Genomic DNA, 19,737 nt, shown 5'->3' on the forward strand with positions numbered 1-19,737 from the left:
AACATTTATTTTAAAAAAAGTTGTCACTACTTCCCCAGATGTTTGTGAAAAGATCTCTTACGTTGTACAAGATGACATACTTTACAGGCTATTTCCAAAAGATGGTGATGTTTTTAAACAAATTGTTGTGCCATCATCTTTACGTGACACGGTTTTGAAAACTGCACATGATTCTGTTTTGGCGGGACACTGCGGAGTAAAGAGAACGTTAAAAAGAATACAGATTTTTTTCTCTTGGCCCGAGATTGCCACTGCTGTTTCTCACTTCTGCCAGGCAAGTGACATCTGTCAAAAAACAATTCCAAGGGGGCGTATTCCGAGCGTTCCTCTGTGTCGCATGCCTGTCATTTCGGTTCCTTTTGATCGTGTTGCAGTCGGCATTCAGCTGCAGATGCACAAATTGCACAAACTCACGGCATTGCTAAACTAAAGTCCTGTCATGTGGATATGTGTGTTTACCTGTCAGCTTTTGAGAGCATTAATGCTTTATTTAATCTGCTGTGTGTCGAGTTATTTTCCTCGTCTGTGAGCATGTTACCTAATTCGTGTCAAGCGATAGAGTGTATGATTTATCTGCATGAGAGAGGTAAACGTTCCCTTAGCCTTTTACAGTCATCGAGATAGTGAATTCATATATATATCCACTGGATCTAGGAATCGGCACAGGAAGGTAAGGTCCATCCTCTCCTTCCGCTGTTGTAATCTTCCCCGACCGAAGTCAGGTACCCATTCACACCTGGGTGCAGTTAGGAAAATCGGAGTGAAGTGCCTTCTCCAAGGACACAACACCATACCGAAACAGGGCCTCGAACCTTGGTCACTGTTAACACTTGATCATAAATCCAATTCTCTGCCACGGCGCCTGCTTAGCAGAGACTGACCCCATTCGATGTTCTGCAAGAAACAGTGGCTTACTTTGTCGAGACGCCATAGCAATTTTCAACTGCTGTTTTGGAAATGCCACGGATGTCTTTCACTTATGATAGTATTCCTGTTTGTTTTTTTGTTTGTTTGTTTTTTTCTATCATAGAAATGCTCTCTGATCTGTCACTCTGTTCGTTTCATTTTCTTCCCAGCTCTTTTCTGCCATCTCCTCCTCTTTGCCTTCTTCTTCCCCACGATTGCTGCTTTCCCTCGGAGTGCCAACATAGTCTTCCTTCTTCGTGTTCGTACTTGCTGTCTGTGATAGATGTCACGTATGTACCAGCCAGACTGCTGTACCCCTGACCATTTTAGGGAGTGTGGTTGCACAGTACTGAGATTGGCAAGTGCTGATGCCTGACCTCTGCACGTTTTGTCCATGTGACGGGTTTTTTAATTGGTGGGAAGGGGTTATTGTCGTTTCCTGGCAAGATGCGTGGTTTTTAATGTTTTGTTGTTGTTGCTGTTCTTGATTTCTCACAACATGCAATGGAGTTGGGGGCAGGGGAGGGGGGTATTACTTTTTACCTTCCTTTCCTCCATTTTTTCCCTGAAAGTGATAAACGAAATATTGACATTCCTCAACTCTTTTTTTTACTTTTCAATTATTGGGTGCAGTAGGTGTGTTACATGCATTCTATTTAAATCGTGTGTGGTGTGAACTGTGCTGGTCATGTGGTTTGATTTGATGATGTTTTCAACGTGTTTCATTTCCACTCTGTAGTTGACTGGACTGTAAACAGCCATGAATAAAGAAGTGATTGCTGTTGTTAATACTTTGTTGCGTTTCACGCTGGTTGTATTTTATAATCAGTCTCTCTCTCTCTCTCTCTCTCTCTCTCTCTCTCTCTCTCTCTCTCATATATATATATATATATATATATATATATATATATATATATATATTGAGATATATATTGAGATATATATATATATATATATATATTTATAGATATATAGAGAGATGGATAGATACCGCAAACGATGGAGACGTTAGTGACTCCGGAGATGAGAACGTTTCCTAAAGGCAGACGTACAAGTGCAGCCGCACTGTTGGCAGGCAGTAGCAGACGATAGGTCTCGTCTCTTCTCTTTGCGGAGTTGACGCTTCTCTTGTCGATGCCCTGAAGACATCTCTCCTCTCCTCTAAAGCTAGAACTCCCTTGTAGACAGCCAGTCGCCAGGCGCTGCGGTCAGTGACTGTGGGTTTCCCGCCCGAGGATATTGGTGTGGGTGTGTATTGGCGTGTGCGCGCGCGCAACCTTTCTTTGATATTTCTTTGAACTCAACATCATAGTGTGTCCGCGAACACTCGTAGTATTCATTTTTTTCCCTTCGATACGTCCATGCTTGTGCACTTCAGATTCATAGTCATCTCCCCTCGATATTTGCCATGATTGTCAAGATTCTTTTCTAGTAATTTATCCATAAAACATTGAAATGTATAATCCTTCTGTCGACATATCCATGAACGTTCAACGTGCTTGACCTCCTCACGAAGTAGGCAGGTCGATTATGTGTTTTCATTGTGCTTTTTATCTTCTTTTGTTTGTGTTTTTTTCTTCCTAACACTTCTTTTCCTTGAGTCCCTCTTTAGGGCGAGGACCGGATGTTTAAAAAAAAAGTATATTCCTTGTTTATCTATTACGCTAGCTAATGAAAGTTTTGTCTTGTCTTGCCTTACCTTGCCTTGTGTTGTGTTGTCTTGTTTGGGGTGACGTAGGTGTTTCGGGAACTGACACGTCTCCTGTCCACGTGATGCTGTTGGGCCAGACGTTGACTTTCTGCACATATGTTTCAGAGGGTGGTGAAAGACAGTACTCATTGTTAAAAACATGACTAAAGGTAAATTCGGAGTAAAATGCCATTCCCAAGGACACAGCAACATGCCGAAACAAGGCCTTGAACCCTGAACAATGGTGAACACAATATCAGAGGTCCAACGCCTTGCTGATTCTAACACGGCGCTGTTGTGGAGTGTTGGCCTAGATGTAACGCGAATGCATAGGAAGCGAGAGAATCTAAGCGCAGTTGTTCGAAACCCATAGTCGCCAGTATTTTCTCCCCCTCCACTAGACCTTGAGTGATGGTCTGGACGCCAGTCATTCGAATGATACAAAAAACAGAGGTTCCGTGTGCAGCATGCACTTAGCGCACTTAAAAGAACCCATGGCAACAAAAGGCTTGTCCCTGGTGAATTTCTGTAGAAAAACCCACTTCGATTGGAAAACAAATAAAATTGCAAGCAGAAAAAAGGGCATCGCTGTCAGTGTAGCAACGCGTTCTCCCTGTGGAGAGGAGCCTGAATTTCACACATAGAAATCTTTTTGTGACAACAAAGAGTAAGAGTTTTGTGTAGGGTTCAGGTTTTGGAGGCGGTCATCGGTCATTTACGCTTTCAAACTTGAAATGATTCAACGATAATGCAGCTGGTCGGTCAATTGACGTTGATTTTGAAGCAAGTCGTTCAGACCAAAAGGCCCTTTATAAGTTTTTTTCTCAGTCCTATGCAAAATATCACGACTACAGTTTCAAATCCCAAGAAAAAATAATTGTCATTGTTGTTCCTTTACAGTACGATGCGGAACGCATATACATTGCAAACAATTGATTTCAAAACATGCTCAGAAAACACTCATGGCACTTTCACAAAGCCATCGTCGCTTGTATATTATGAACTACAATTGAACACAACGCCAGTGTGTGTGTGTGTAAAAGAGTGCTACAGACAATGTACAAATGAAAAAAAAAATACACATTGCATGGTGGGTAGGGGAGGGGGCACGGGGAATTGCTAAATGGGGGAGTGAGTATGGGATATTTTTCCTGACCCATCACTTCTCAAAATGACCTATCGGTTTTGTGGTGAACTTGTTCAAATGACCTCTAGTGTGCTGAGTCACACCTGAACTCTGTGTGGGGGATGGATAGAAATCTCCGCAGGAAGTGGTACCCATCTGTTTTTTATGGCATGGTTATGTATTCTTCACCTTTTTATGACATGGTTTATGAATTCTTCACAGCAGGAATATGAACTCCCAAGAGGGAGGCGGCACAGACCAGACCTTTCACCTCTATAACACCCCTTGGAGCATAGCAGGCCTTCAAAATTGATATAATCCAAACAGATGTCCTTGATGTGTATGAAATGTCATCTCAACAAAAAAAACTGAGTCAGCGCTTACCAGACCACATCACGGAGAGAGATTGTGAGGGTGAGAGAGGAGGGAAATTGGGAGAGGGGTGATGATAATCAAGAAGATAAGAACAAAAGTGCACATGGACCAACACGTAATTGGATGGAACACAGGTCACACAAGTCCGTTCTCAGTTTCCATGGAAAACGGGAGGTAAAAAAGTAATCCATTAACCACGGCCCTTTTTGAGAGTCTTTCTTCTTCTTCTTCTTCTTCTTCTTCTTCTTTCTTTCTTTCTTTCTTTCTCTTTTTCTTTTAAGAACAACAATCCTAAACATATATCAGTTCCTGTCTTGACACGTGTCCTTTCTGAGCGGTCGTGGATGACGGGCGATAATTCAAGACCCTTGGCTCGTCTCCCTTAACCTCTTCGCTGCTGCTGACGGGAATGCGCGTCAGAGGAGGGACGTTGACTTAGACCGCGTTTTCATGTGTCAGGGTGCCAGTCACCACTGTCTGTTTGAACTCCTCCCTCTCGGGATTTGCATTACTTTTGTTTTAGCGCCATGAGGGAGGACAGAGAAAGTAATGTAACCTCTCTCACACGCTGACAGTGTGTCGTCAGCTCAGTTCCTGGTGTTTTCTTCTACCCGGCCCACTGCTTTTAAGCTTCCCCAGCGATGAAAGCAGTACACACACACACACACACACACACACACACCACACACACACACACCACACACACACACACACACACACACACACACACACACGCACGGCATCTCATAAACACGAAAAAAAAAATCTTCCTCGGCCAGGTTTGATGAGACCTCTCCAGCTTCAAGGGTGGAAAATAACGGAGGCACTCAGTGATACGGTGTGATGACATCAAGGCACTGATCGCCACTGATGGCAAGGTTCAAGCACTGCGTACGTGACGTTGAATTTCAACTGAAAAACCTGCTTTTGTGGTGACCGCCAGTGACGGAACCAACAGGGCAGAATACGAGGGGAATTATTTTATCCTCTCAGTTGCATGGTATTCCATGGAACACCTGAATTTCTTTTCTCCCCCCTTTTTTTTTTTTTTTTTTTTTGTTGTTGTTGTTGTTTATTTGTTTGGGTTTTTTTTGTTTGTTTTGTTTTGGGTTTTTTGTTTGTTTGTTTGGGGTTTTTTTGTGTTTTTTTGTTTTTTTATGATGCTTGTAGCACATAACATGCCATTGTGGCAACAAAACCAGCCAACTTTTTGAGGTCAGATGGCAAGATAACAGGCGCAACGCTGTATGTATGTATGCATCTCTCTCTCTCTCTCTCTCTCTCTCTCTCTCTCTCTTAAAAAGCATATATATGTATGTGTGTGTGTGTGTGCGTGGAGAGAGAGAGAGATGTATCAGCTTTTCAGTTTCCAGTAAGGTGCCAAAGCATGCGCACTGATCCATATAAAACATCTTCTTTAGAAAATACAGTTTGGGTGTAGACGCCTGACCAGTGTATCAACAGACCGAAGACACCGCTCTAACCTTCCCCCAACAGAAGTCAGGTACCCATTCACTCCTGGGTGCAGTGAGGAAATCGGAGTAAAGTTCCTTTCCCGTGGACACAACTCCATGCCGAAACGGGATCTCACTGGTGATCACTGGATCAGAAGTTCTGGGTCTGGCCGATTCTGCAAAGGCGCTTTGAGAGCAGCCATTTATATGTGTTATCTCTGTTTGTGACTTTCGGTGCAAGTCGGTCAACAACCGCTGTGTTCCATTTTCCGCTGTAGTAATCAGGATTCGAGCGAGACTAATGTCCTATTATGTACGTGTGATAATTAACAGCGAAAGCCCGTTAATTATGTGGGGTTTGGTTACTACGAGCTAGGTAATTATCTCGTCCATATTACGCCGACGCAAAATATAGGACAACACTGTAGTGACTACTACAACAAATCAATTGAATAACGTGAAAAGAACCTATCTGCTCCTACTACTACTCTGCTCGTATGTATGTAGTATAGTTCATGGTGTCCGACTTGACACAATCAGGAGACAAGAGGGTTTGGGGGCAGTCAGCGTTAGGATGGTCTCCAAAAGCCAACCAGCCAACGAAGAGCCAGTGCAATCTTGCCCCATAGTTTGAGTCCTTCCCAAAAGACTAAGCCATGAAGGAATTTCGATTGCAGTCCAAAAAAAAAAAAAAAAAAAACATCGATCATACAGTTTTCCATTTGCTGTTAGCCTAACTGTAAGCATATGTCAGTTTCTAATTACGGTAACGATAACAACAACAGCAACAACAAAAAGAGCAACCGCAACAGTAAAGGGGTTGGACAGGGAAGACGACAACGAATGGAGGAAAGGAGAGGGTGAAGGGACGTCTGGTCCTTGACTGTCCTGCAGCAGCCTTGCAAGCATGCACTATAGCAGAATACGTCAGACGTTGGACTTCCGACCACCAGTGTCCACCAGTAACCAGGGTTCCAGGCCCCGTTTCGGCATGGTGTTGTGTCCTTGGGAAAGTCACTTTCCTCCGATTTTCCTCACTCCACCCAGGTGTGAACAGGAAGCAGACTTGTGTTGGGGAAAGTTGAGGAGAGGAGGGATGGGCCCTACCTGCTTCTCATGCCGAGTCCTTGACACTCTGGACATGACTTCACTGCCCTGGTGGTCGTAAAAAGATGTCTGACCTTTTTCCTAAGGGCCAAACGTCGCACATGTCTGATGTATTCAGCTCACACCTGTTGCCCCACACGCCATGTTCGTGGCTGACAGCTGATTTATGTCGCAGTGTCCGAGCTGTGTTCCATACAGAAACAGCCGTGGAAGCTGTTACTTTACGTGTTCAGCAACATGAAGTTGTTCTTTGTGGGCAATTAACTTGAGTTTTTTATGGTGGTTTGTTTGTGTGTTTGTTTGTTGTTGTTGTTGTTGTTTTTTACTGCGGTTCTCTTTTCTTGTCAGATCTGCAAGATGCAGATTGCAAACATCAAAACGCGAGCACATGCGCGCGCACACACACACACACACACACACACACACACACACACACACATACATTCAAACACACACGCACACACACACACACACACACACACACACACACACACACACACACACACACACACACACACACACACATACATTCAAACACACACGCACACACACACACACACACACACACACACACACACACACACACACACACACACACACACACACACACACACACACACACACACACAGAGAGCATCAGCTTGCTGATGAATCTGTCGTGGTTGATTCATGCTGGGTGGGGCATATTCTCGTGTTTCCATAATCCACTATGACTCTCAAACCAGGAGGCAAAATTGCAAAATTGCACTGGCTCTTAGTGCTTCAGCTTTGGAGGCTAGCTGGCCTTTTGGGAACCATCCCAACACCGACTGTCCTATCTTAAAACCCTCTTGGCCGAGAGAGTGGGGATGTGACTTGGGCAAGACACTCTCCACTATAATCAAATTCTAAGCCAGACAGTCGGGACATCAGTTACCTCCTCTGCTGTTCTGATGGTCATAGTCGAACACGACTGACTAACATGCAATCCATTGAACGCTGACATGGATTACATCATCTTAACGTGATGTGATCTTCTGCTTGCGTACACACATGATTGGGGTTCAAGCACTAACAGGTCTGCACATATGTTGACTTGGGAGATCGGAAAAATCTTCTCCCTTCACCCATTTGGTGGCTGAAACTGAGGATCGAACTCCGGACACTCGGACGGGAATCCAGTTCTTTAACCATCCCGCCAGTGCATCCGTCATCTGGGTTTGTGTGAGGCTTGCTCGGATTATCCTCATCGACTGTTAGTTTTACCTTTTGACTTGTTACACGAGAATAAACTGTCTTTGAGAGTGGAATTCAAGCGCGCGTTGGTGGAAACATTCACCCTCAGTGCTTCAGCGAACATGACTGTTGATATAATTATGTCAGTTTGGGTACCATACGGATCTGTTTTCGACAATCAGTGGTAAAACTCATTTGATTTCGGTATCATATTCACAATGAAGCCTGTCTTCTTTCAGATTGTTCCCAGTGCATTTTGATAGATGGGGAAGGTCATGCAAAACATTTGCCTTCTTGCCTTTTGGAGATCGGAAAAAGATAATTTCCTGGGCATTTAACTCGAGAGTGTATGCAGCTTGTAGCACCTCACGCTTTATACGTCATCACTCCTCCTTACGGCACCCCCAGGGGGCACACGAAATAAACTCCTTGCCTTGCCTGGCGCTGGAGCGGCCCTTGTCTGTTCATTGGTGCCCCTCCCAGCACTGTACACACAATTCCTTAGTGCCCCTGCCAGCACTGTACACAGTGCCCCTCCCAGCACTGTACACAGAATTCCTTAGTGCCCCTGCCAGCACTGTACACAGTGCCCCTCCCAGCACTGTACACAGAATTCCTGATTGCCCCTCCCAGCACTGCACACAGAATTCCTTAGTGCCCCTCCCAGCACTGTACACAGTTAGTGCCCCTCCCAGCACTGTACACAGTTAGTGCCCCTCCCAGCACTGTACACAGTTAGTGCCCCTCCCAGTACTGTTCACAGAATTCCCTAGTGCCCCTTCCAGCACAGTACACAGTTAGTGCCCCTCCCAGCACAGTACACAGTTAGTGCCCCTCCCAGCACTGCACACAGTTAGTGCCCCTCCCAGCACTGCACACAGTTAGTGCCCCTCCCAGCACTGCACACAGTTAGTGCCCCTCCCAGCACTGCACACAGTTAGTGCCCCTCCCAGTACTGTTCACAAAATTCCCTAGTGCCCCTTCCAGCACTGTTCACAGTTAGTGCCCCTCCCAGCACTGTACACAGAATTCCCTAGTGCCCACCCAGCACTGTACACAGTTAGTACCCCACCCAGCACTGTTCACAGTTAGTGCCCTTCCCAGCACTGTACACAGTTAGTGCCCCTCCCAGCACTGAACACAAAATTCCCTAGTGCACACCCAGCACTGTACACAGTTAGTACCCCACCCAGCACTGTTCACAGTTAGTGCCCTTCCCAGCACTGTACACAGAATTCCTTAGTGCTTCTCCCAGCACTTTATACCGAAATGTCAGTTGACCTTTCTTTTTCCGAGCTATATTTGAACAAACTGTGCTTCAGAACTGATTTACGTAGATGCTTCCGCGTCGTTAGACCCATGAGGCACTCAAAGCTCTCCATTCTTTGAGGTCCTCAGCCACTTCGCTGGTGTCACCCCATCGTCTGTCGACATGTCTTAGGTCTCTCTCCACTGTTTGCTGGTGTCACCCCATCGTCTGTCGACATGTGTAAGGTCTCTCTCCACTGTTCGCCGGTGTCACTCTACTTTCTGTCGACATATGTAAGGTCTCTCTCCACTGTTTACTGGTGTCACCCCATCGTCTGTCAACATGTCTGAGGTCTCTCTCCACTGTTTGCTGGTGTCAGTCCACTGTCTGTCGGCATGTCTGAGGTCTCTCTCCACTCTTTGCTGGTGTCACTCTACAGTCTGTCGACATGTCTGAGGTCTCTCTCCACTGTTTGCTAGTGTCACTCCATCGTCTGTCGACATGTCTGAGGTCTCTCTCCACTGTTTGCTAGTGTCACTCCATCGTCTGTCGGCATGTCTGAGGTCTCTCTCCACTGTTTGCTAGTGTCACCCCATCGTCTGTCGGCATGTCTGAGGTGTTTCTCCACTGTTTGCTGGTGTCACTCTACAGTCGGTCGGCATGTCTGAGGTCTCTCTCCACTGTTTGCTAGTGTGACTCTACTTTCTGTCGACATGTCTGAGGTCTCTCTCCACTGTGGCCACCAGTTCATCAAGGGGGGGTGGGGGTGGGGGGTCTCTTTCTTTTGACTCTCCAGAAACGTTGTCGGAATGCTGCAAACAAACCTTTGACATGTCATTTTTAAAAAATAATCTGAAATGTCTGAACACATTTTATCAAAGAATATAACACTCAGGACATAAAGAGTAGGTTCACACATAGGTATTCTTCTGTTATTCATTGAATACCCTCCATGAGAAATAATGGCTGTTTGAAATAGACCAAACATCGGTATTTTATGCATTTTGTATCCTCCCTCTGTCAGTTAGGGAGGCGTTTGGAATACTTACTCCTACAGATTTCCACTGAATATACCCTAACACTGATTCTGTCAGGAAGAAGGTGTCCTGTATATAATTATTGGGGAGGATGGAGAGATGCGTGTGGAAAGATTTCCAAATATTTGTCTCTTTGTTCTAAAAGGAAGAATCAGGAAAAAACCAAACTTGAAAAACCAAACTTTGGGATGAGGGAACATTTGGGAATATTTCCAGTGATCTCTCGTTTGTTGTGAAATTGTGAAATATGTTATCAAGGAAAAACCAAACTTTCTGCTTAACCAATGAACTTTTTTTGCAGGACACAGAAGACGAAAGCCATGCGGGCAAGCAGCGAAGAGCAGGCCCGGGCCGGGTGGAAACGTTTGAAGCAGAAGGTATACAGTGTGATGGTTGTGTGAGTTGTTGAGTTTAACAACCTGTTGGATTAACCCCCTAAGGTGTGATCGTTCATTGAGGGAACGGAGTCGTGGGTGTCTATCCAGTCAAATGTATACATGTGCCATATTTGTTTTTACATTTCCCTTTTTAATCTTTGCAAAGTTGTTTTGAAATAATGGAAAATAATGGAAGGTTTGTTTAGTTGTCACCCCCTCCCCCCCCCCCCCCCCCCCCCCCCCCCTGCTACTATGTTGTAGGAATGTAGATTGGTTCAGCAGTGGTGGATAGCATCTCTTCAGAGATCAAAGATGATTTATCGTCAGTAATATCTACAGCTATTTTTACAGTAGCGGGAGGGGGTGGGGGAGCAAAACAAAAGTAAACAAGAGAGGCAAGGCCTTCAAGACTCACTTGTGATACACTTTAAAAAAAAAATCTAATCATTAAAACGTGTCCTGTATTTGTTATTATAAAGCTTCGGGTTAAATCACACTGCAACATTTAGCCGTTTTCCCTGGATCTAGATAGATGTACAAGTTTAGTTACACCCGGCTGACATGGTCGATTCAATTTCTCTTTTATGTTCATTCTTCTTTCATAGTTTTAAAGTTGATATGAAAATTAAGTATTTTGTTAAACTAATAACATGTAGAGCCAAGTACAAGTACTTCTAAACATCGTATGAAGTGAAAAGACTTCATTTTGAGAAAAGACAAGACTGGAAATTTTTACGTTTCATCAATTCAAGGGTATTAACTCTCATGGTTTATTATTTTTAACTGTGAATTCCGACTGATTCTGTGGATATTTTTATGGTAGTTTGGGACATAATCCAGTAAGTGATGAGGCGTTCACAAATCTTTCTCTGATTAAATATTTAACGGTCTCCTTCTCCAACTTTCCATCACATCTTATCGTGTACTGTCGATTGAATATAGGATTGAACGGGCTGGTCAACAACTTGAAACAAAATGGCGTCGTTCGTGTTCGCGAAGAATATGAGCATGCGCTTTGAATACGTATAAATATGTGTGCGCAATTGATTTTTGCCCATGACCTTCAGGGCTCAGCCAATAGATCTATAAAGTCCACTCGTGTATTGATTTTAGTATTTTCCAAAAAAGACTACTTGGGCAAATGAACATAGTGAAAGCCCTGTACACTTAGAGTAAAACACACAAGCTTTTTATGTATTGAGTATAATTTCAAAATGCAATGTTTAAGATGAGAAAGATCAGTTTAAAGCAAATTAAGCCCCCTAGCATTAATTACAGATTATTTTCCCTTTTTTACTATCTGCACCAGAGACATGCAACATAAATATCAGATAAAAGTGCCAAGAATATCAGATAAAAGTGCCAAGTTTAGAGAATAAAAAAAAAAAAAAAAAAAAAAAAAAAAAAATATATATATATATATATATATATATATATATATATATATATATAACAGTAAATTCAGTTTGCATATAATTTGGCTTCGTTTTTTCCTTTTTCTTTTTTTTTTTTTTTTTTGTCCATCCCAGAGGCGCAATATTGTTTTAAACAAGATGACTGGAAAGAACTTAATTTTTCCTATTTTTATGCCAAATTTGGTGTCAACTGACAAATTATTTGCAGAGAAAATGGCAATGTTAAAGTTTACCACACACACACACACACACACACACACACACACACACACACACAACCAAACACTGGGTTAAAACATAGACTCACTTTGTTTACACAAGTGAGTCAATAAAACAAACCAGCATACACTACAACAACGTATACAATAAAATTTATATAAAAAAAGGAGGGGGGGGGCACAGAAAAACAACAAATGCAACTATCATAAGGACCAGCCATGTTCATAAATCATTTATATTCATTAATGTATCTATTTCTAAATTAGCATATTTTATGGTTCCATTTATATATATGCACTTTTCACTTGCTTCTGTATAATGTTTGCACAGTTTCCAGTGCTCTCTGTCTACAGTTAAATGCTACTGTAAGAAATTTGGATAAAACTGTTATAGTTTGAGCATGTGTAGCACACGAGTCAAATCATTAAAAAGGCTTAATTCTTCGGGGAATGGAAACCTGTTCCTGAAGAGTGTGACTGCAGGGCCATGGAACAAAATGTGAATTTCGTCCTGTTTCTGGAAACTGCACATTGGGCAATCACTGTTTGCTTTAGACTTGGCTGGAAACCTGGACTCTATGGTGTCTCAAGAGACAGAGGGAGACAGAGACAGAGGGAGACAGAGACAGAGAGCTAAACGCAGGATCTCGGTTTATCATCTCACCTTAATAACTAGCATTCAGACCACCACTGAAGGTCTTGTGGAGGGGGAGGAAACACTGGCGAGTGTGGGATTCGAACCTGTGCCCTCAGATTGTCTGGCTTCCTATGGGGGATGCACTACCACCACGCCAACACTCCACTCCACATTGGTACACCTGGGAGGGTACATTCTCGCGAAACAAGCTAGGAAGGTGTGTTTCTTTTTTCCACCTCACGGCAAGAGTGGCAAGGTTCAAACGAGTCAAGGCTGGGTAGCCTTCAGAGCAACGATGTCGCAAGGTAAAGCATAAACTTCCACACCTGCATTCATTTCATTGTGCATGTGCTCCTCGCCCTCGCCACTCACCACTCGCCAGTAGCATGCAAGCAATAAGAAACACGTCTCGGGTGTTTGACATCTGTGTGCCAGGTGCTTTGCTGCCAATACAGAGAGTCCCAGAGGGTGTGGGTTCGAATACCGTTCTTGCCTTTTCTCCAAAGTTAGACTGGAAAATCAAACTGAGCGTCTAGTATTTCAGATTAGGCGAAATACCGATGTCCCAAGTGCAGCACGCACTTAGTGCACTGAAAAAGAACCCATGGCAACGAGAGTGTTGTCCTCTGGCAAAATTATGTAAAAAGAAATCCACTCTGATAGGTACACAAATATATTTGCATGCACTCAAGGCCTGACAAGCGCGTTGGGTTATGCTGCTGTCAGGCATCTGCCTAGCAGATGCAGTATATCAGTATATGGATTTGTCCGAACACAGTGACGCCTCCTTGAGAAACTGAAACTGAAACTGTGCCCCAGGTCAGCTGGTGACCTCCCCTGGCCCCGGGGACCCCACGGCCACAGACTGGGACGCGGGGCTGACACAGCTCCGTCAGGTGTGTGGACAGCTGGACGTGGGTCACCATGGTTACCTGACACTGCCAGAGCTGGGCCAGGTGTGTCACCACATTGGTATGGACCACATGGAGGAACAGGTCAGGGCTGCAGGTGTTCTGTCCTTCTGTCTGTCTTTCTGTCTTTTCTTCCTTCTTCTCCTTCTTCTTCTTGCCATTGTTATCATCATCATCTTCATCATTGCTATTACTATTACTTTCATTATTAATTATTAGTAGTAGTGGTAGTAGTGATAATATTATCATTACTATTATTGTTATTAATATCACAGTCACACATCACTTTTTTTCTTTCCTTTTTTTTGGGGGGGGGGGTTGTTGTTGTTCTTGTTGTTTGTTGGTTACAAAGCTGACACTAACACATCCTCCACATGAACAATGTGACACCTCATTGACGCTGACACTAACACCCCCTCCACATGAACACTGTCACACCTCACTGAAGCTGACACTAACACATCCTCCACATAAACACTGTGACACCTCATTGAAGCTGACACTAACACATCTTCCACGTGAACACTGTGACACCTCATTGAAGCTGACACTAACACATCCTCCACATGAACACTGTGACACCTCATTGAAGCTGACACTAACACATCCTCCACATGAACACTGTGACACCTCACTGAAGCTGACACTAACACATCCTCCACATGAACACTGTGACACCTCACTGAAGCTGACACTAACACCCCCTCCACATGAACACTGGATACCTCATTGAAGCTGACACTAACACATCCTCCACATGAACACTGGACACCTCATTGAAGCTGACACTAACACATCCTCCACATGAACACTGGACACCTCATTGAAGCTGACACTAACACATCCTCCACATGAACACTGGACACCTCATTGAAGCTGACACTAACACATCCTCCACATGAACACTGTGACACCTCATTGAAGCTGACACTAATACATCCTCCACATGAACACTTTGACACCTCACTGAAGCTGACACTAACACATCCTCCACATGAACACTGTGACACCTCATTGAAGCTGACACTACCACATCCTCCACATGAACACTGTGACACCTCATTGAAGCTGACACTAACACATCCTCCACATGAACAATGTGACACCTCATTGAAGCTGACACTACTACATCCTCCACATGAACAATGTGACACCTCACTGAAGCGGACACTAACACATCCTCCACATGAACAATGTGACACCTCACTGAAGCTGACACTAACACCCCCTCCACATGAACACTGTGACACCTCATTGAAGCTGACACTAACACATCCTCCACATGAACACTGTGACACCTCACTGAAGATGACACTAACACATCCTCCATATGAACACTGTGACACCTCATTGAAGCTAACACTAACACATCCTCCACATGAACACTGTGACACCTCACTGAAGATGACACTAACAAATCCTCCACATGAACACTGTCACACCTCATTGCAGCTGACACTAACACATCCTCCACATGAACAATGTGACACCTCATTGAAGCTGACACTAACACATCCTCCATATGAACACTGTGACACCTCATTGAAGCTAACACTAACACATCCTCCACATAAACACTGTCACACCTCATTGAAGCTGACACTAACACATCCTCCACATGAACAATGTGACACCTCATTGAAGCTGACACTAACACATCCTCCACATGAACAATGTGACACCTCATTGAAGCTGACACTAACACATCCTCCACATGAACACTGTGACACCTCACTGAAGCTGACACTAACACATCCTCCACATGAACACTGTGACACCTCATTGAAGCTGACACTAACACATCCTCCACATGAACACTGTGACACCTCATTGAAGCTGACACTAACACATCCTCCACATGAACAATGTGACACCTCATTGAAGCTGACACTAACACATCCTCCACATGAACAATGTGACACCTCATTGAAGCTGACACAAATACATCCTCCACATGAACACTGTGACACCTCATTGAAGCTGACACTAACACATCCTCCACATGAACAATGTGACACCTCATTGAAGCTGACACTAACACATCCTCCACATGAACACTGTGACACCTCATTGAAGCTGACACTAACACATCCTCCACATGAACAATGTGACCTCTCATTGAAGCTGACACAAATACATCCTCCACATGAACAATGTGACTTCTCATTGAAGCTGACACAAATACATCCTCCACATGAACACTGTGACACCTCATTGAAGCTGACACTAACACATCCTCCACATGAAGACTGTGACACCTCACTGAAGCTGACACTAACACCCCCTCCATATGACCTGTGCCCCAGGAGCTGAGGGAATTGTTCCACAAGCTGGACAGGGACCAGGATGACTTCATCAGCTTTGACGAGTTCGTCCACAGCCTCTCCCATCACCTCACCACCACCTCCACCCCTCCTGGCTTCCACAGCCCCCCACCACTTTGGCCGCACAGTGGGCGGAAGGTTCGAACCCTGGTTCCGCCGGCACAGCAGGATAAACAGTCACCGGCGCTATACACAAGTGTTGGAACCATCAGTTTGTTTTCATCACTGCAGTCAGCTGATTCTGAGTGAGTGGGGGTGGGGCTTTGTTGGGGGAATGTTTTGGTTGTTGCGGATTTGTGTTGTTGTTGTGTTGTGTGGTGGCTATGGTGGTGATGGTGGTGGTTTGTGTTTGTGTGCTCAGTTTCATTTAATGTCTGTCCACATTAAATGATATTAGACATGAAGAAAAGGGGGGAGGGGGGAGAAAAGAGGGAGGGGAATGGAAAGCAATGAAAACAATACTATTAACATCATTAACTTAACAACAATCTGATTAAGAGAATAACTTTCCAACTCTAAAACATATAGGCGTGAAAAATAAAAATGTGTTTGTGTATGTGTGTGTGTTTATCTATGTGTCTGTGTTCAAATGTTTAGTGCGTATGTCTAAACAAAAATACTTCGAAAATGAATTACAACTAGCCTGCCCAGATTTTAGGTGTGGGTTATGCTTGATGATATGGTATGTATGAAGCTTTTCACCCTCTATTCACCAATGGCTGACCTGAGCAAGATGGTAGAATTGTTAAGATGCTTAACTGCCAGTACAGTGTCCACTAAGGTCTGGGTTTGAATCCCACTCTCGCCCTTTCTTCCAACTTTGACTGCAAAATAGAACTGAGTATCTAGTCATTCTAGTTAGATGATTTGTATTTGTATTTGTATTTGTATTTCTTTTTGTCACAACAGATTTCTCTGTGTGAAATTCGGGCTGCTCTCCCCAGAGAGAGCACATCGCTACACTACAGCACCACCCATTTTTTTTTGTATTTTTTCCTGCGTGCAGTTTTATTTGTTTTTCTTATGGTTTTTCTTGTCGAAGTGGATTTTTCTGCAGAATTTTGCCAGGAACAACCCTTTTGTTGCCGTGGGTTCTTTTACGTGCGCTAAGTGCATGCTGCACATGGGACCTCGGTTTATTGTCTCATCCGAATGACTAAAAAAAACCCAAAAAAACCCCGTCCAATTACAGTTACACCACAGATAAAACAGTTTGGTCTGCTTTTTTTTTTTTTTTTTTTTTTTTAAGCCGGAGTATGTATTTACAGTATTCCAAATATATTTGTATTTGTATTTCTTTTTATCACAACAGATTTCTCTATGTGTGATAAACCAAGGTCTCATGTGCAGTATGCACTTGGTGCACTGAAAAAGAACCCTTGGCAACGAAAATGTTCTCCTCTGGCAAATTCTGTAAAAAGAAATCCACTCTGATAGGTACACAAGTATATATATGTAAGCACTCAAGGCCTGATAGCAGATGTGGTGTAGCATATATGGATTTGTCTGAACGCTGTAACGCCTCTTTAAGAAAATGAAATTGAAACTGAAACTGATGTGACAGTAACAGGCATAACTGTAAACTATGTGAAGGTTTGTCAGAGCTGAGGACATTGTGGACTACTGATGACTGTGAACTATGTGAAGGCTGAGGACATTGTGGACTACTGATGACTGTGAACTATGTGAAGGCTGAGGACATTGTGGACTACTGATGACTGTGAACTATGTGAAGGCTGAGGACATTGTGGACTACTGATGACTGTGAACTATGTGAAGGTTTGTCAGAGCTGAGGACATTGTGGACTACTGATGACTGTGAACTATGTGAAGGTTTGTCAGAGCTGAGGACATTGTGGACTACTGATGACTGTGAACTATGTTGGGGTTTGTCAGAGCTGAGGACATTGTGGACTACTGATGACTGTGAACTATGTGAAGGTTTGTCAGAGCTGAGGACATTGTGGACTACTGATGACTGTGAACTATGTGAAGGTTTGTCAGAGCTGAGGACATTGTGGACTACTGATGACTGTGAACTATGTGAAGGTTTGCCAGAGCTGAGGACATTGTGGACTACTGGGAGAAACTCAGCGTTCCCCACGGTGCTGATCTGCTGTCGGTGAGAAAATGTCGGGTGTTGACAGCGTCACTGCCACTTGGCAAGACAGCCTGGCAACTAGGCACTTTTCATTTTCCCAAATGAACTGTACAGAAAAGTTTTCATTCACACACACACACACACACACACACACACACACACATGCACACACACACACACACACACACACACACATACACACATGCATGAACACACACACACACACACACACACACACACACACACATGCACACATGCATGAACACACACACACACACACACACACGCACGCACGCACGCACGCACGCACGCACGCACGCACGCACCCCCCCCCCCCCCACACACACACACACACACACCCCTCTCCTTCCACCACTTTTAAGTTTTCCAGACTGAATTCAGGTGCTCTTTCACACAACACCACACCAAAAACTCAAACTCTGATTGCTGGTGAAGGCTTTGTACGGTAATAAGTTTTATAACTTACAGTTTTATTAATGTGAAGACATTTGGACCCATATGTGAAGTGGATGACATTGGACTGTGTGGCCCTAGACATTCCATTTGAGCCCATAGAATTCTCAGTTTACCAACGTAATTACATTCATCAGTGTGAAAAGATAATTTAAAAACTACATCAACATTTATATGTTGTTTATCTTTCGACATGCTTTCTTTTCATTTGAACCAGTTAGCAGCCAGACATCTCCCCACACATCTAGACTCTTTTCTCCTCACAGACTTCTTCACCAAACACAGCGTGCAGTTCCTATTTCCTATCAGGAAGACTGTGTGTTTAGAATGAATCATTGATGGATGACCATTTCTCTTGTTGTAGAAGAAGAAAAAGAAGAAGAATGATCAAAGTGAATAACTTCATATGGCTTCCCAGCTTTTCACGTGTTGTTCATGATTAAAGTGAATAACTTCATATGGCTTCCCAGCTTTTCACATGTTGTTCTAAGGAAGAAGAGGAAAAGAGAAGTAGTCGGTAAAACAGCAAGTGCAGAGTGACCTACAGTAAGAGCTATGTTTAGATTTTTTCTATTATTCACACATGCAATTGTGTCTTTGTTTTTGTGTGTATGTGTGGCAGTGTGTGTTTCTGTGTGTGGGTTATTTCTTTTTGTTTAACGTCTTTTCACTGTTCTGTGATAGTAGACAAAACAAAAAAACAAACAAATGATATTGTGTGTATGAGTGTGCATGCACATAGGGGTGGGTGGGCGGTATCAATGGGAAGAGGTGGTGGGATGATTGAGACAGGGAACGTGACCAAAACAGTGACAGAGAGGTGAAAAGGAAGAGCAACAAAGGATTGGACTGACTGAGAGTAAATACAACTACCTTAAGCATGCCTACAGCAGTATAAAGCATGCTCTTTATAACATAAACATTATCAAGTAAAGGAGCAAACAAACTGGACTTTGATTCAAACATTCAGAAATTTGTAGAAGTGATGATTATTTATTCGAAACATTGAAGGACAAGTACATGTTTTCACTGAGTTTTTAAAAAACCGATGGTTTTGTCTTGTATGTGTGTGTGTATGTGTGGGCATGCGCACATGTGTGCATGCATGCATGCACACTTGC

At 43.6% G+C, this 19,737-nt stretch overlaps 1 protein-coding gene across 3 annotated transcripts in view; it reads left to right on the forward strand.

Moving 5' to 3' along the window:
* Nucleotides 1–19,737, forward strand: part of LOC143280938 (uncharacterized) — a 110,224-nt gene that overhangs the window by 49,138 nt on the left and 41,349 nt on the right. For all 3 annotated transcript variants that reach the window (XM_076585740.1, XM_076585742.1, XM_076585741.1), the window contains exons 5-8: nt 10,461–10,536; nt 13,626–13,801; nt 16,024–16,286; nt 18,091–18,163. In XM_076585740.1, coding sequence (XP_076441855.1) covers nt 10,461–10,536; nt 13,626–13,801; nt 16,024–16,286; nt 18,091–18,163 — 588 coding nt within the window. The remainder of the gene's footprint in view (nt 1–10,460; nt 10,537–13,625; nt 13,802–16,023; nt 16,287–18,090; nt 18,164–19,737) is intronic.

Source organism: Babylonia areolata, chromosome 4, assembly GCF_041734735.1.
Source record: "Babylonia areolata isolate BAREFJ2019XMU chromosome 4, ASM4173473v1, whole genome shotgun sequence".
NCBI lineage: Eukaryota > Metazoa > Mollusca > Gastropoda > Neogastropoda > Buccinidae > Babylonia > Babylonia areolata.